The 18,415-nt window shown below is 32.6% G+C and overlaps 1 protein-coding gene across 1 annotated transcript in view; it reads right to left on the bottom strand.

The window, feature by feature from the left end:
• The window catches only part of LOC123525034 (arylsulfatase J-like), a 75,122-nt gene that overhangs the window by 38,998 nt on the left and 17,709 nt on the right, over positions 1 to 18,415 (bottom strand). Inside the window, exons 3-5 of the mRNA XM_045303712.2 lie at positions 16,602 to 16,785; positions 6,741 to 6,928; positions 5,365 to 5,476 (exon numbers count right to left, since the gene is read on the bottom strand). Of these exons, the coding sequence (XP_045159647.1) occupies positions 5,365 to 5,476; positions 6,741 to 6,928; positions 16,602 to 16,785 (484 nt within the window). The remainder of the gene's footprint in view (positions 1 to 5,364; positions 5,477 to 6,740; positions 6,929 to 16,601; positions 16,786 to 18,415) is intronic.

The following is an 18,415-nucleotide window of genomic DNA, read 5'->3' as shown; positions in this document are numbered from 1 at the left end:
TGTAGTTTTAACCTAATTTTCAAACAGGGTAACAAAAGCAGGCTTTGTGAAAGTTCCTTTTTATAAACAAAAGAATTCAACGTGCAAGCTAAGTCGACATGAAACCAGTTTGAAAATAATTCAAAATTGGAGGAGGAATTATCAGCCATAAGATTCATCTGATGTGCTCCATGTATTAGGTAAAATGAAATAAATTCATGACATTTGTGACACCTTGTGAGTTTTTTTTTCGATGTCTATGTCTTCATAGTATTGACACCTGTTTACGCAATCTCTCGTTAAGACATTTTAGGCATGCACGGCTGACAAGAAATTAAACTAGAATATCTTGAGCAAAATAAGGTGTGTTTTTAAATAGTTTCAGTGTAAATACGGCTGCCACTAAGACAAACGGGTTTTATAAATTTGAAATCCAACGTAGATTTAGATATTTACCTTCTGTGACTAACTACACGCTATGATTGCTTAGACATGTGTGAAAATCTATTGAGCTCATCGCTTTTCGCTAATTTGTTCAGTTTGTTTGAATGTCATTTTCAGTAACTTTAGTGGCTTTGCGACAAACGATTATAGCACAAGTTGATAAAGACAGCTTGCAACAGAAGTAGATATTTTAAGATGAACATTCATAATTTTTATAACATCCAGGCAAGTCTATCTTTACAGAATTATTGTAATGCAATGTATTACAGATTAGTACAGAAGTGATAAGAACCCGTAGAAATGATAACAACTCGCATAGAACATTATTCAAGTAAAAATAACACCAATTTTACAATTAATTTCAACAAAGTAATTTATTGAAAAAAAGCTCTAAGTTTAATACGTCCCTGTGAATTCAGTCAATAGTTGGTTGTGTAATGCATGTGTGAGGTTTCAACTCAATGTATACTAAGCTGTTACTGAGGCATAGCTTAACAGGAAGTTGCATGCAGAACCAAGACTATAAATTAGGTTATATTCAGCTGAACGTTATCGAAACTATTTATTTATGTAATTGTAATAAAGGTTGAATAAATGTTGAATCTATTACAAATATGCTATTGTTACTTAGATACGGCACATCAGTGTGAACATTCTGACACACAGTAAAACCTAAAAATGATCCTTGTGTGCTGAAACATCCATTTTTGTTTTAATAGTTTAAAACTTAAGTAAATTATCTTTTTGTTTTGATATTTTAAACAATTCGGTAATTCGGGATATTATTGCATACAGCTTTATCAAATAGTCTATAAAATGGTAAACTAGAATTCAAGATTCTTGAGTGTTTAAAACGTTGTGGATTACAATCAATATTCTTCCTTTCTAAATAAAATCAATTGTGTTGCAACTATTTCTGTGTGTGACCGAAAATACATATACATCCTAGCAATCTTGGAAACTTTATGATAGTTCGATTAATGAAATGTCAATTTTTAAAACTCCTTTGAATATTTTAAAGAGGAACAAAAAGAGCTATAATTCGATTACGCAACGAAAATATAAGGAATATTCAATTAGAAGCCATAAGTCGAAAGTCAGCTGCTACTATCCTGTTGAGAATTCAAAAAATCAAGTATGTTAATATCAATAGTATTGCGAAGCGAAGAAGGCTTGTTATATTACTAGTAATAACGTCCGAACCTTAAACTTAACTTGTTTAAACATAAGGCTTTATTAATGATTTAGGGATTTACGGACATTTAGTCATTTATGCAACACAACACCGATGTTCTCAAAAGAAATCCCCGCCGAAGTCTGAAATATAGATGATATTTCAGAGCAGCTTCCTTTAGAATTTAATACAAACGAATATTTTACAAATATATCTAAACTAAAATCATTTTAACGAACTTTATTTACATGCATGTATGCTCAAAAATCATTTTATAAATCTTACCTCTAACTGTTTCCTTCTTTTTAATTAACTTTATTGTTGTTGATAAGTACCTCGGCCACATGCATTGACAATCTAAATACATCTTTGTTTTACGAATTCCCTATGAATGTTTCTTTTCCTTGAACCTGACTTTGAGATACGCATATCCATCGTAACAAATTTGTGTCAGAATTTTATACGAAAATTCTATGTTCTGAATATTGACATTCCAAATCTTCGTCAAAGACGGTGATATACATAAAGTAGCCTATCAACACTTGCTAGATTTTTTTTTTCTAAGATTGAAAGCAACTACTACTAACAGCAGAAACGTGTAGCATTTGGTCAACAGAAACGGCCAGAATGTGTATTTTGACGTTGCTTCAGAATTCCAGATATAATATCTAAAAAAAATAATTTCTTTACATACTACATATTCTATTCAAAAAAGTATATTTTGGAATCAGAGTAACTCCGATAATTAAATTAACCAGCCTTAAAATAGACAATTACAATCCATTTTTGTACCTGTTATCGCTGGCAGAAAGATTACATAATTCAAAAATATAGGTTATTTACTTCCTCAAAATATTTTATTTAGCAAACAAGTTACAAAATTAATAAAAATCCATTTATTCTGATTTTTTTCTCTTTCAAAAATTTTCTTTTTTAGATGTCTTTATATTTTATGTTCTATTTTTGACAATTGATTCCAACATCTTGCATTGACTAGTTAAAAGGACTTCGGACACAATCATATGCTTCTAGCCTACAATTTGAATGCAAAATTCTCATTATGTATCTAAACAATATCCAAATCGTTTCGAATCACATATAAACCAATATATAAGTTAACATCAGTGTGTATTTTTTTGAAAAAAAAAGTTTAATTTCCGTAAAAATATTATTTGTCATCACTTTAAGGAAGTTTCAAATATATCAATTCGAACTAAGTGACAAAATCTGTTTATTCAAGGAAATAAATATCATTTAAAGACAAAAATCATGTAAATAAATAAAAAAGAGAACGATATTTTTGCAAGCAACCTGTATTTGATTTAAACTTAATTATCTGTACACTATACATAATGTAAAGTTAATGATACATTACATGTGTGCATAGGAATGCTACAGATGTACATGTATAAGTGACCGGTCAGTTTTATGACAGTAGACACTTGGTTATTCAAGTACATGTACATGTCAGTATAGTTCTGTTATAAGTGATGGCAGATAAGTTTGTTTTTTCCAACAGTAGTTCAGTTATGTAACGGCGGGTAATTAACCTATGCAGTGTTCCTCGATTCTGAACCAGTACAAACCTGTTCTCCGCAAATAACTGCCAACTTCCCCACATTAATACGAGGTGGAGGATGAAAGATTTCATACACAATGTCTTTTATCAAATCGTCACGGTGAACATTCGCCTCGTCCAGAGCTCGAACATTCGACATATCGAGCTAAGCGGGCGGGCTGATGGCAGCTATGTGTGTGCTATAAAACTGTAATACTAAAAAAAGCAGTCATGTTATCCAGACCGTAGGATTCTCGCAGTGTCACAGACAATATTTGGCTAAAACGTGTAATAAAAATCAGAAATGATAGTTCTTTGTGGAGCTTGCCTAAGGAAACTGTATTGGAAATGGTTAACACAGGATGAGTATTGACTGCAACCCCACTAAAGATAATGATGTGCAAATCAAGGCTCAAGTTGTATGCAACACGTATTCGAAATGTTTCCTTTGTATGGCTAAAGTAGAAGCAGGCCGCTGCATAAACATTCCACCAGAAGCTCGGCTGGACCTTTTAGTTCGTTTTCAAGTCTAGCCGTATTTGTATATGCCATCTGCATGGAAAGCGACTTGACACATCACTTGCATGGCATCACACTGAATATGAAACCGTCACTGATATGACCTGTCAAGAAGCTACCGTTCTTGACCTATGCACAGGCAAATCAATGCCAAATATTATTATTGCTGCTGGATAGACTTTAGTCAGGATCAGATTAACTGTTGTGCACATATGTCATCTTTATTGTGGATTTTAGGCCTAGTCCGCAACAAAGAGCACTCATCATTTTAGTTTTTACAAAATGAAGAACATAAGGAAATGGATGCGTGCGACATTAAGTATGTCTAAAAGAAATAATTATAAATGCACAGAAAAAGATGAAACAAATAGAGAAATGAAAAATATAAAATGAATAAAAAAAGAATGATGAAAATAACTGGAAATCAAATAACTTCCTCATCGCTAGTGGCGTGCGCGTCGCGAGGAGGGCATGCAGTAGATTGTCCGGTGTGTTGTTTGTATTTTACTGCACACATTTGTCAATCTACTGCAAAGAAAACAACCAGGATAAGTCAAATTCAATAAAAATTCAACCCAACGAATAATAATGATTTCACAGTACTTGCTTTTCTCGCTACCATACATGTATGCATTACATACCTATTTACGCGCTTTGAAAACATTTGTATGTTATTTGAGTTACAAACAGATGTTAGAATATGTGACTATCAAATTAATTGAAACGATTATAATAAAGTATTGGTAAGTTTACATTTGAGAATACCCCGTAGTTATATTTTTTGTTTAAAAGTACCGTTCCACCCATTGCATCAACACAATAGTTATAGAAAATCAGAAAATGTGTATAATTATTATCTACATATGCTGGGCAAATATGGTTTTGGTGCACAGGGGAAACAATGTTGTATAAATAGCTTTAATATGTATATTACGGGGTAAGTATTTCTATTTAGAGCAACAATCAACGTTCTACGAAACAAATATTGAAAATTTGACTTTACGAAATAATAATAAGTATGCACTTTGTTGGTATTTGTAATTAAATATTTATTCATTTTTCACTCTTGGAATAGGCAAAGTCATACAGAAAGTGTCCGAAGTCCTTTATTTTATTCATATTTTTATCATTAACTTTAAGGGTGCTTCAAAGTTTGCCTCAGTTAGGTACAATTTAGCTTTCAAGTTGCTTTTATGGTTTATTGCACGTAGTGATATCCATGCACGAAGGCATGCTGAGCTATAAGTTCCTCAAAATATTAAATATCCTTTTATTTAATTTAATATCAAAATAACTTTATGTACTGATTTTTAAAAATGATTTTCATTTCTGTTCTTACATTTTATTCTTACTCGAAATTATTGAAAGTCAAACGTTATGTAGCTGTTATCATGACAACTTAAGTTTCTATTAAGAACACTTTTCTGAGCAAATTGCGATCGAAAATTATTAGTTACGAGATCAGTAGTAAACCGATTACTGTTACTGATAATGACAAACATTTGGTTTTCATGAGGGCTGACTCCCCGTGTGAAATATTAACATTAACACAATGTGAAAAGTTGTAACCCAAAACCAACTTAACGTTTTGCACGAGAAACAAATGAGACTTTTGTAGTTTGGGGTGATGAGTTATGTTTACGAAAAATTATATATATGTATTAGTTGTAAATAACTTCATAACCATTACCTGCATACTGCCTTCTCTTTGCATCTTTGATTTGACTGTACTGTCTTAAATATTTGTACGGAACTTGCAATGGTGCATGCACTGCTTGGAATGATAGGTAGATGAACATCGGCTACAATATTTGTATTTTATTAAATAGAACAAGGATTTAAACTAGACATTTTTATGTTATTTAACAAGTCGATTTTTTAAATAAAAAACAGTTATTAAGTTTGGCAACAAAACATAGACATATAATTGGAATCCCGATGGGGACTAACTGTGCCCCACTTATTGCTGATTTATTTCTATGCTGTTATGAACCAGATTTCATGTTCACTTTGTCCACTGAGACACAATTTGACATTATTGAATCTTTCAACCTTTTTTACCTTAGGGTATCTCAATGAATTTTAAATATATATAACTTATATTTGTCAGAAATGGTGAAACCCAACTCTCCAAAAGGATAACAGCTTAACAAGGCTATATCTCATATTAAGAAACGTAATATTTGGTTTTGCATTGAACAGTTGTAAATGGTAATTCAGAAACAAACAAAAAATATGATAAAATGACGATTTCAATTTTGAAATTGTCAATTTTATCCGCCTTAAATACTCTACTCATTTAGCGGACTACTTATCAAGTATCTGAATTTCGACAAATTCAACAACAATTACTCCAGAGCGACTTCAACCATTCTGCCGGTTATCAAAACTTGTAAAAAGTAAAATGATTCGCGAATAAACGACATGTTAACTCCAGAATAGTTCCACAATTTTATAGGGAGATTAAAGTGATATGATAAAGTTATCAAACGTTGCACATGTTTATAACCCTTTCAAATATAAATGTTGAGTCGTTGAATTAATTTTCTAATGTTGTCATTAAGGACAAAAGTATAGTATATGAAAACAGTAGTTTCGTGATTAATTTTGGAATTAGTACACTATAAATTATTATGCTTTAACTTCGTTTATAATAATTATCACTATGCGTTTACTACATTTATATATATTATATAAATGAATAAAACTTAATATATTTTTATAACAAAAGAAAGGAAATACCACAACTTGACAGGTTAACATGAAAATTCATCGACCTTGAATAAGTGACATTGGCGGTGGTTGTTTACAACCTATTAAAAGACAACAATGTAGAGAATTAATTTATCTTCTTCTATTGCACGACGAAACTTATTTTGTATTTTGATACATAATGTTAAAGGTTCTGAGGATTCCTCCTGTTTATTAATATACATTACAGTTAATCCCCGTTAAGCTGAAGTTTCGTTCAGGGTTGTAACCAAGATATTTAGGAGTAAGATAATAAGTATTGGACCTATGTATTTTTATTTTAAGCCTTAGACTTAAAAGAAATATGTTTCTTACCTTTTTGAGGTCATGTCCATTTATGATGTCTTTTACTTTAGAGCCAAATAAATGTGTTGAGTAAGTACCGTTGTATTTCGATATGTTTGCTGGTTTGTCATTCTCCATAAGGTCGTATCCGATCATGACCTTCTCTTGGTAGTTCCCCGTCACATGCGTGTAGTAGTCAGAATGTCCACTAAGAAATCCTTAAAATGATATTAAACATCTATTATGACATTTGTTTTTGGCATTTCTAGATTCTACATTTAGTAATTGTTTACAAAAATGATTATTTAAGAAATAATAAGTTCCCAAACGTGGTTTATTCTACGATAAATCACACTTGGGAACTTATTATTTCGATTCTAACACGACATACTAGTATCAACAGTGTTAGAAAAAATGGAAACTACTTTTTACGGCCATGCTACGCACCTAGATCGGATGACGTCATTGCACGAGAGTGGTTTATTGCAGAATTATCCGAGACAGATTTTGCTCTACATGTATGTAGGTTATTTGCTGTTCGTGACAGAGTGGTTAAAGCGTCAGAATCTTAGGCTCTAGGTAGCGGGTTTGAATTTCAGTGCACGTGGATTTAACCATGACATAAGTACTAGTAAGAATAATTCAATAAAACATTTATTGTGCAAATACAGTGAAGTCCAGTTTTTTCTCTGTGTCAGTTTATCTTAATAACTGCTCATGAAAATCAATTATTTACGCTATCTTTTACAAATTTTGTGTCTTTTTATAAGGAAAAAATGTGTACATATATTATTATTAATTTTACAATCGTTATTATAATTCGGAGTTGAAAATTAAAAGTACTTTTACGTGTAGGTGGATATCAATAATAGTATTATTGGATGATTTCAACTTCTCTAATGATATAATATATCAATTTTGAAAGATCAAAATATACATTAATTTCGATATCACTTATTCATTAAGGATATACGAGCGTTTTTTAGGATATCCGCCATTTTGATAAAAAATGCTTTTTTTTCGAATTTTACTTTCTAATAAAAAATGGCAAAATTAATGCTAGTTAATTAAAAATGGCTAATGTACCATTAATTAAATAAATTCTACTTTTTGCGAAAAAATATCACCATAAGTTTTGTCTGGCGTTCGCCTTAAATTGACGTAAGATTTGCAAGAGTGTATGGGCAGGTAATTTCAAATATCTATTAAAGTAAATCAGGTTTAGTTTTTATATTTTCCTGACTGATACATATAATGATAAGCTATAATTGAAATAAAAGTAACCAGGCAGTATCTCGCGAGAGAACATAGTGACAGCAACTGGAAGATATTTGATTTACGCAAAGTAATTTACAAAGAAATCAGTATAATGGAGTAACGAACGAGGCAGACGAGAAGACACCACCCCACATGGAAATTTATGGCTCAGTTATAACGTAAGTCACGTATTTCTAAGAATGTGTTGGGTACGTGCAAATTTATATTAAGTAATGTGACTTTTAGCGGCCCCAAGTATGTTGTAGATATATTCAACTATATTTTCCATGCTGCATTGCACGTCAACGCGTGTTTGTTTTGAGTTGATGTCTTTGATATCACTATGTTTGCTTTGACAATGTACGTAACTTGAAATTAAGAACATAAGAAGGCACAACGCTGTAGTCACTTATTACACTACTTATCCCATAATTGAAACATGAAATTAAAAACACCATTAAATTTAATTCACAACATTACAAAACAAAAGTTTTAAGATTTCTAATAATCAAAATGTATATGTCCATAAATTATTTTTAAGATAATTATAAATGCATTAAATAATATTCAAAATAAATCAATATCAAATTAAATAAATCAATAAATGAATAATTGTAGTGTAGGTCTGAGCTACTTTGAATGTGCTTAATAAACATGTTGCTCCGACTTTTGCAGGACTGACGTATATTGAAGTTTGTTTGTTTGCTTGTTTTGGGTTTAACGCCGTTTTTCAACAGTATTCCAGTTATGTAACGGCGGGCAGTTACCTTAACCAGTGTTCCTGGATTTTATACCAGTACAAACCTGTTATCCGTAAGTAACTGCCAACTTCCCCATATGAATTGTCAGAGGTGGAGGACGAATGATTTCAGACACAATGTTTTTTTTATCAAATCGTCAAGGAGAACATCCGCCCCGCCCGTGGATTGAACTCGCGACCCCGCGATCTGTAGACCAACGCTTTTCCTAAAGAACTAAGCGGACGGGCTGTATGTTGAGGCGTATAAAGTAAAATGTCTGTGTAGCTTAAAATTTACCATGTATCTGGCGTCATTGTCGTGTGATTATAATAGCCCCTACATGTTCCAAATACTCACTTTGTGTTCTGTCTTAAATAAGATAATTTATGTATATGAATAATAACAAAATTGTTTGGCTGATTTAGTAATATACAATATTCTAGTTGATTCAGCTAAATAATCAATTCCGTCGGTATACCAGCGACAGTTTGTAGGACCTGCCAATTTACATTGCTGTTCTCAAAATGAACAAATGTGTTTACAGTTGAAATGTCCTACGTGCATATTGCGATAAAGCAAAAATCAGACGACAGAGGTTTTGACTTTGCCTTGGTATAGTTTTAATTATTTTCATGGTTGTTATAAGTATTTATATACATATTGTTCAATAACTTAGTGGTCCGGTTAGCACATCGCTACATTTATACATTCGGTTGATTTTATTTACAAACAGTAAGAGTTTTGGCTGTTGGCCACACTTACTAGAGAAATTCAATCTTTCTCCTGGCATGTTTAAATGTTGTTCTCAACGTCATCTTTTCAAAATATGTTGTAAAATATCAGAATGTACAAAAGTGCTAATTTACAGAAAATTGCTTTCGGCCTATTTATATAATTTAAAAAAAAGACGTCACTAAAGTCAAGCATACATAGAGTAATAAAAAGCCTGCCTCAGTCCCATCTTGTGGCTTTTATATTCAAGCTCAACGCTCAATTTGTTACAAATACCAGCAATAGTTTGCACAGCCACATTAACTTGTCCGCATTATTTGTTTGATCACTCCATATTACATTTACTCAACTTTTATGGTTTACATGCATTGTCATTTGTAAAAATTGCTACGGAATGACAGAGTGATACACTAACAACTAACCGCGGTGTGTTCGGTGGGAACATCTATGTATACATATATCAAAATTTACGGCAATGTTTTTAAACACAAACATTTTGATGCCTATCTTGAGTTTGAATTTGTTATGTTGTTGTTGCTTTAAGCTTATGTTATACGAAAAGGCGAGTTTATAAACTTGTTGGTACATGATTGAACTGTTTAAAGATCTGCAACATATTCGACACATATTAGATAATGTCAGGAAAAGTAACTTGTTCGATTAAAAAGAACACCTTCACAATGTAGCCTACATTTTTGATGTATGTATGTGCAGTTCGTCACAATATTGTTTATTAACTTTTAAAGATTAGATTGTTTATACTTAGCTCAGCAAATTGCTTTACCGCTTGAATAGTCTGTTTCAAGAGGTCTTTTGTAATTCAGACACATTAAATTTCTCCCATTTCACTTCAACAAGTACGAAGGTTGCTGCTAAATGCAGCAAAAGGAAACTCCGCGCCAAACAAAGCAGTGTATGTAGTACTGATAGAACAGGAGATGATATAACGATACTTGTGTCTGTGTTGTAGACCATAGGCAAACTGATAGGGTTTCATGAATGTTGGAGAAAAATCATTGTCTTTATAGTGTGGGCAGGATTTTTACTGTAGTATTTAGTGACCTAATTATTAACTGATCATGACCCATATGCGAAATTGACCTCTAAGTTTCGGTATATGGAATGAAACGTACTGTATACACAAGGTTGTGCTTAAATTCAGACATACGTAGCTGCTCATCCGAAATGACTGAGTTTCAAACTTAGCTCATGTGTTATCAAGACCATTATTCTGATAAATGTCTAATCAGGACATGTGATGTGGGCTGTTTATGATACTTTCAAGTGAAATGATGAGGGAGGACAGAGATGTACAATGAATGAAACACAACAAACATTATTTTATTCCAGGGGTCTCCGTGACCGAGTGGTTAAGGTCGCTGACTTGAAGTCACTTGCCCCTCATCGATGTGGGTTCGAGACTCACTCAGGGCATTGAGTTCTTCATGTGAGGAAGCCATCCAGCTGGCTTACGGAAGGTCGGTGGTTCTACCCAGGTACCCGCTCGTGATGAAATAATGCCCGAAGGGGCACCTGTGGTCTTCCTCCACCATCAAAGCTCGAAAGTCATCATATGACCTATAATTGTTTCGGTGCAACGTTAAACCCAACAAAATAAATAAATAAATCATTTTATCCAGCCTAGTGGCCGGAAATTCACAGTTTTAAAGGAACAAGAAAATTATTACCAAAGTGTAATATGTTGACGATTACGTTGGTGGATTTACTAAGAGGGTATTGTTGTTGTTGTTGTTGTTTTCACCTCCTACTTAGGAGAACAGCTTATTAATATGCAGCAATGAATATTGACTAAACAGTTCACTACTATAAACACCTTTACCACTTCATACAGTCATATACTGATCAACTGGTATTTTGGAAGGACAAACGGGCAATGTTCAATAAGCCACCTCTCAAGAAAGACCATTGTTCTAATATTGCTAAAGAACCTAGGTCTACTTTAAAATGCAAGTCACCTTGGTTCAAAGGCCAGTGTATTTTGCTGTTATAAGTGACATTTGTAAAAGGTTTGACTATAAAATATAACTCAAGAAAGTATCAAAGCATAAACTTTTTTTTAATCTAAAATATAAAAAAAACAAGGAAAAATATCCAACAGGGAAAGCCACGTTCAAAACACGCAGCCTCCCCAAAGACACACACGAACAACCCTCGCACACAACACAAACAATGAAACACCAAAGGACAAAACAAACAAATATAGGAACACAGTGGGGCACCGCCTTGGAACGGTCAGTGGCAAAACCAACACTGGGGAGTTTAAACCGGTTTATGGTGCACCTTACCTCACTCTTACCCCCACCATGTTCCAAAGTTACAAGACAGTGTAAATAAAAATAATCCCCGCCAGGTGAAATCCTAACTTACGTAAATGCAACAGAAGGTATGTTATGTAAAACACAAAGATGCCCTTGTAAATATAATATAAAAATGCAGTCCTTAAGAACCTAATACGCATGTACTCAATGCCTTTGCAGAAGACAGAGCAACAAGGAAAACACCCTTAAGGGCCAGACGAAACAGGCCAGAAGACGGAAATCAAAATAGCTCACTCCTGGTGGGATTTAAGAACTACTAATCACAGAGTCCTCCACCCGATCCGTCAGACACAATCAAAGAGGAAAGCGTAGCGTCCAACTGTAAAAGGGTTGAACACCAAACATGCGGTGTGTCTCAAAACAGAAAACGTTTAATTACTTTACTAAATACAAATGGAAAATTGCCATGACCCAAAATCTTACGAAGTTTGTAAACCACATCCCCATAAAAAGAGGGTTTTGACATACCTTCCCGCAGAAGTTATTTTAAATTGCTATTGTATTTTAAAACCAAACCTGAATTACGATAGTAAAATTTAGAAAAATATTTACGTAATTTATAATAACAGTAGCCCTGCTGAAGAAGCTTATTTTAATTAAGTTACGTTCTTTGAAATCTTCAACATGACTACACGCTCTTTCAAACCGAATTAACTGAGACATATATACCCCATAAGATGTAGCCTGGGGTACATCTCCATCCAAATGTGGGAAATTTACAACACTGAAATTAAAATCATCCCTCTTGTCATAAATTTTGGTATGTATGAAATTTTCGTAAATAGAGAGATGTAAATCTAGAAATGAAGTAGTATTATCCGAGTTGTTAGTTTTATTTAACTGCAACTCCCTGGGATATATATTTTCCACTAACTGATCAAAAAACGGATTATCCATATTAAGTATATCATGCAGATAGCGTGATGTATTATTAAATGCAGCTATAATGTCTGCCTGTGTATCTTGAGAAAGGTTCAACATAAAATCTATTTCATAACAATATAAAAACAGATCTGCAACAAGTGGTGCACAACTTGTTCCCATGGGAATACCAATTACTTGTCTGAAAATTGCATTCCCAAACCTGACGTAAATATTGTTCAATAAAAAGGAAAGGGCTTTACAAACGTCACAGGTCCACATAGTAAAATTCTTTACAATGCAACTAGTGAAAAATGCTTTATCGAAATTGCAAGCGAGAAAAGTAGCATTTTCCCTGGCAAAAGTTTTTTGAATAAGGGCAGTAAGTTTTTCCTTAATTAAGTTATGAGGTAAAGTCACTGTTTATGGATGTTTGTCTTCCAGACGTACGTACTGTGTAATAAGTTTGGTGTTGGTTGCCGAAAGAGTAATGTAGTATGTTTAAACAAAATAATATCACTATGGTTAATTTGTCCATTTTTCCACTCAGATTTCAAATATAATGTGGTAATTAAATGCTGATGATGTTAGTTTTAACTAAGAGTTGTTAATGCCACATAGTACTTACTTTCTATTTCTCTAGTCTTTTTATCTTATTTTTTTTTTCCCTGTAAATTTTCTTTTTCATATTATGATAATTATATTTAACAAAGATCCAAATCTTACTTAAATAGATACAGTATTTCAAATAAATGATTCATATACATCATTGATTAATTACCCCTCTTTATTAATTCTTTTTTAATTTTCTTCCATGATATCATATAAAGTTACTTATCTTATGTATTTGTGAGCCAGAATAATTGCAAAATATGTAATCTAAGTCTTGTGTATTTGACTTGATAAAGGCCCGTCACAAAGAGTGATAATAATACTTATTTATATATACAGAAGTGGTCGTATAAATCGTATTTTATACAGTACCAATAAAAGTAACACAATCAAAAAGGTTTAGAAATTAGCATAAATTAACTTTAAAAAAAAGTATCCGGAATTTCGTTGAAATAAAAGGCCTATAACCCCAATCATATAAACTAAATGTTGCAAATAGCCATGCCTACAATATAATAAACCAATACTTAAAGAAAAATTAAAAATTAAATTATTACACACGAAAAAGGTAACCTTCTTTCTGGGGGCATTGATCAAACTGAAAACGAAAGGAATTTTCAAAGTGGAGTCCGACACAAATTGCTTTCTTTTTTGCTCTTTAATTTCTATCCTGTATTTTTATTTCTAGTGAAATTTATTTTTCTCGTTTGTGTTGTTTAATCTGATGCCATTATTATTGGCCAGATCGGACATTAAAAATAAAAATATGAAATTTTGGAAATCGAAAGGAAAAAATCTTCATTTACGGCATTCACTGCATACTGCACTCACAAAAAGCCATCACAAATACTCCGCGCCTGTGGGCGCGGAGTATTACTAGGGTCATGCGTTACACTGATGACAACTAAACGACTGAAAGACAAGGTTTGCTTAAGCCTTAAACGGTCTAAGCAGTTTTGAATTTCTTTCAGATTATACATCATTGGGTCACTGACACCACAATCTTCACCATCTGCCAATTTATTTCATGAAACAAACTTCATATATGCATTAAAACCAATCCAAATTACTTCTATATTTTGTTGTAATACCACAACCATATCTTGTCTATCTCCATCCTCAGGAAATGTCTAACTGAATACGTGTATCGTCATAATGTTCACAATATCTTTCTGTTCTGTACATACTTTTATAACCGTGTATATTTCTATTCAGAACCTTTTTTTATCTTAAAATCATTATTATTCTTTTACTGGTAACTTTCTTTTTTCTAAGATCTGATAATAAAGTATTTATTCTTTTGTATTTGTGAAACTACAAGAATATTTTCTCCTTTCAGTTGTTTAGGTGTACTCTTATTCGTTGTTTGGACATTTCCCCTGTACAAACATTATATTACTTACTTTTCAGCAGCTCATTACCATTTTCATTTCTTATCTTATTTGTTACACATTCAAGAGTTTGTTCATCTACTGTTCCCATATTGTTTAATTCACTAGCAACCATTTACTTCTTCTTCCATGAAACAATCAGCAACAACATGTTTTCCTTCATTTTTACCAAAGACATTTCATATTTCTACTTACTATGTCTCCATCCACACAGTGATGTGGGAGACATATTGTTTAAATCCAGTTTGTCAGTGTGTGTGTGTGTGCGTGTGAGTGCACGTGCGCGTGCGCGTGCGCGTGAATTTGTGTGTGTGTGTGTGTGTGTGTGTGTCATGGAGATTGTTCGCACTCTAAGTCGAACATTTCTCATCCGATCTTCACTAAACTTAAAAAAAATGTGTCTGACCATAGGACCTCAGCCAAGTTCAATAACAAGCAATATCGGCCCAGGGATTTCGGAATTATGGCCCTTGAATTACAAACAACAACAAAAAATACCTCAGAGCGCATGCCCTTTGTTGGAGCCAAAACGTACCCTTTACTACTTATTATTAGAAGTGTATGGTACATTTAAGCTCCAACAAAGCGCATGCGCTCTGAGTAGTATAGGAGTCCTTTCGGCTTGATGAATGTGAATGCGTTCTAGAAGGGCAAGTCCGATAATGAGCCAAGTTGGCGCAGGCACTTTGGAGTTAGGGCCTTTGAATTACCAAATATCATCATTTTCACTCTTGTCCGCACTCTACGTCATGATTTCTCATCCGATCTTCACTAAACCTGAACGAAATTATGGCCTTTGAATAACCCAAAATGAGCCGTTTTAATCTTCAAAATGTATATTTGTAGGGAGGTAACAATATATAAGGATTGACTTACTATTTAGATGATTAGGCAGTTGTGGGAGACATGCGCTTTTCTTAAAAGCAGCTCTAGTTTTATTAATTAATTATAAATTTATAGCCCTTACACCTGTCAGACTAAACCGTGTGTTAATTGTCGATGTTATAAAAATCACCTTTTCACTCGTAAACATCAACAATATTGATTGCATAATTGTGTTTCAGTAATGTTTTATTCTACACCAATTTCGGCACATATACGTCTAAACATTGTCTGTGATACTAATCATATTACTATCAACACCAGCTCATTGCTGAAAGTATAGTAAAAATTAACCTTAAAATAATTACTTAACTCGGTTTTGAATCCTTATTCAATGGGTTTGTAAGTATATATTATGTCTTCTCATAAGTAAATACGTCTTCTAATCTGCAATCTATCTTAACTGAGAATCTTAGACGTTAGCTTTTAAAACGGTTTTATTTGAAAATTTCTACTTTCATTCACTTCGCTGGGAGTTGCATATTGCATGTGAATGTCAAATGTATTATCAAATTTGCATACATTTTATGGTTGGCTTATTTCTAAAGGAAATAATTTTGTAAGTATTTCTTATTATGCAAGCAACTTTTCAGTAGATATTATTATCATTGATATATTAAAAAGTTCAATGAGTGTCCTTATACATATATACTGAGGCGACCAGTAACAAATTTTGCTTCTCATGTTCAATCGATTAGTTACTTGTGTAGGTTTTACTTTAATAAATATGTGTAAGATTAAATTCATCAAAAAAGAGCTAAAACCAGAAAAATGAAGTCGATTTTTTTACAAAAAAAAAAAAAAAAAAAAAAAAAAAAGAGAAAAGAATACCCGCATATCTAGTAATGAGTCAATAGCTAGCTGCATCTGAATTTCAAATCATCCAAGTATACTATCATATATAGATCATATATAATTATTCAAAGAAACAAAAACATCTTTTGTGCACATATAAACCGAACCGCCTATAATATTCGATTACTCTTTTTTTTTGCATCTACAATTTGGCATATGGTATTTGTAATATAAAATATACCAATAGTTCTTGTTTTGTTGGTAATACGTTACGTTTCTTACCAAAATATGTATCAAAACCTCGACGTGTTGGTAAATAATCAGCTTTATAGAAACCAAGATGCCATTTTCCAACCATATGTGTAGCATAACCAGCTTCTCTAAGCTTGTCGGCGATAGTAGGGTTATCAAGAGATAGACCTGTCGGTGTTGCCGGCCATAATACCCAATGAAGACCTGTATGAATCTTAAAAATGTATTGATATTCTAATTAAGTGTTCTTGAAGACGATGTGCAATGACCTTTTAAGAAGTAAATAATTTACCAGTATGTGGAATATAAAAGCACATAAATATATTTAATAAGGTTTCCAAAATTAATAACAATTGAAAAACATTATACTGATTCATTTTTAATTTGTTTATTTTACCAGCCTCTAAGCTTGTTGCCTATGACTTTGTTTTATGTACTTAGATAATGATGACTAGCACCATTAAAAGCATTGAAATAATCTTGCCGCCAAACATGACTTAATGTTTATGCTAACAGGTTATAAAACCTAAAACAAGATCATTTAGTGAGGTTAAATGCCACAGTACCACACACGCTGGTATTTAATTATGCGAAACTGTATGAGACAGGAACCTCGAACTAAAGTGACAAAAAATGAAATGATATGAGTCTACGCTATGCTGGGTGTGGAGGCGCAATAATGAAGATGTACTTTCATGCATGTATTTTATCACTCCAGAATTAGTTTACCCACGAATATAAACTTTAATTCGGTAAACACTTCTCTAAAACATGATATTTATTTACAAATCCACTGAGTGAACTCTGTAATCGAAAAGAATCATCAATAATCAACTAGCCTCGTGCTTAGGAGCTGTTCGTAAATTTAGATTAAAAATCCAGTTACATATGTCTACATTTCATTTGTTTGATTGTATTTCCTGAATCTAAATTATATCCATGTAAATTTGATATCCACACTAATATAAAATATAAAGATTTCATTGTATTTCTGTAAAAGTAATTTTATTTGAATGTTTATTTTAATTTTAGTTTTGTAACTTTGCTCTACATATCATATAATTAATTTTATATTTATTTATATAAGGAAAAGCCGATGTCAAGGATGCATGATTTTGAAGCACAATTTATTGCCTGTCATGAACAAACTCAATTATAACAATTGACACAAGAATAGAAAGAAAAGGACACTGCGCATACTATAACCTACCCTACGTATCCTATAAGAGCCATGGTCATGAACGGGAGAATACGCTAACCTATTTCAATCGCGCATATCTCAGCTAAAACACGCAGTTCGATAAATGGGTATTATTTATATTGTACACGTGGTAATATATCTGCCGTGGTGTATCTCTCACATTTTCACAATATTTCATATCGCAGAGATATCTCTGCATATTTCACGGTTTCGTCAACCTTGAAGAACAAACTTGGATGAACTACCCTTATAAATTTCCGGTCTAGAGGACACGACCGTGTTCACATATTCGGCGAAATATAAACAAAGAAAAACATAATGCAAACTATTCATGGTTATACAATAAAAGATGAATTTTAATTCTAAGTCAAACAGTGGTACACAGTAGTATTGCTTTTTAAAGTCACATTTATGTTCCATTTAAACATTCTAGCGTACACGTGTTATTGAACATTTTCACAACAGCCATTCAGAATTATTTTAATATCCAGAGGAAGTTCATCCTCAAAATTTTCTATAACGTCTAATATTTATTGTTATTAAGGCCGCCGAAGTCAAGTAAAAGTTCCTTGGAGAATAAACCAGATGAATATTGTTAGTGTCTCCAAGCACAAGAACAGTAACCTTAAACAATCCTGTATCG

The sequence above is a fragment of the Mercenaria mercenaria genome, chromosome 3 (genome assembly GCF_021730395.1).
Source record: "Mercenaria mercenaria strain notata chromosome 3, MADL_Memer_1, whole genome shotgun sequence".
Classification (NCBI taxonomy): Eukaryota; Metazoa; Mollusca; class Bivalvia; order Venerida; family Veneridae; genus Mercenaria; species Mercenaria mercenaria.
Note: the sequence above shows the minus strand (reverse complement) of the source record. Positions and strands in the feature narration are given on the sequence as shown.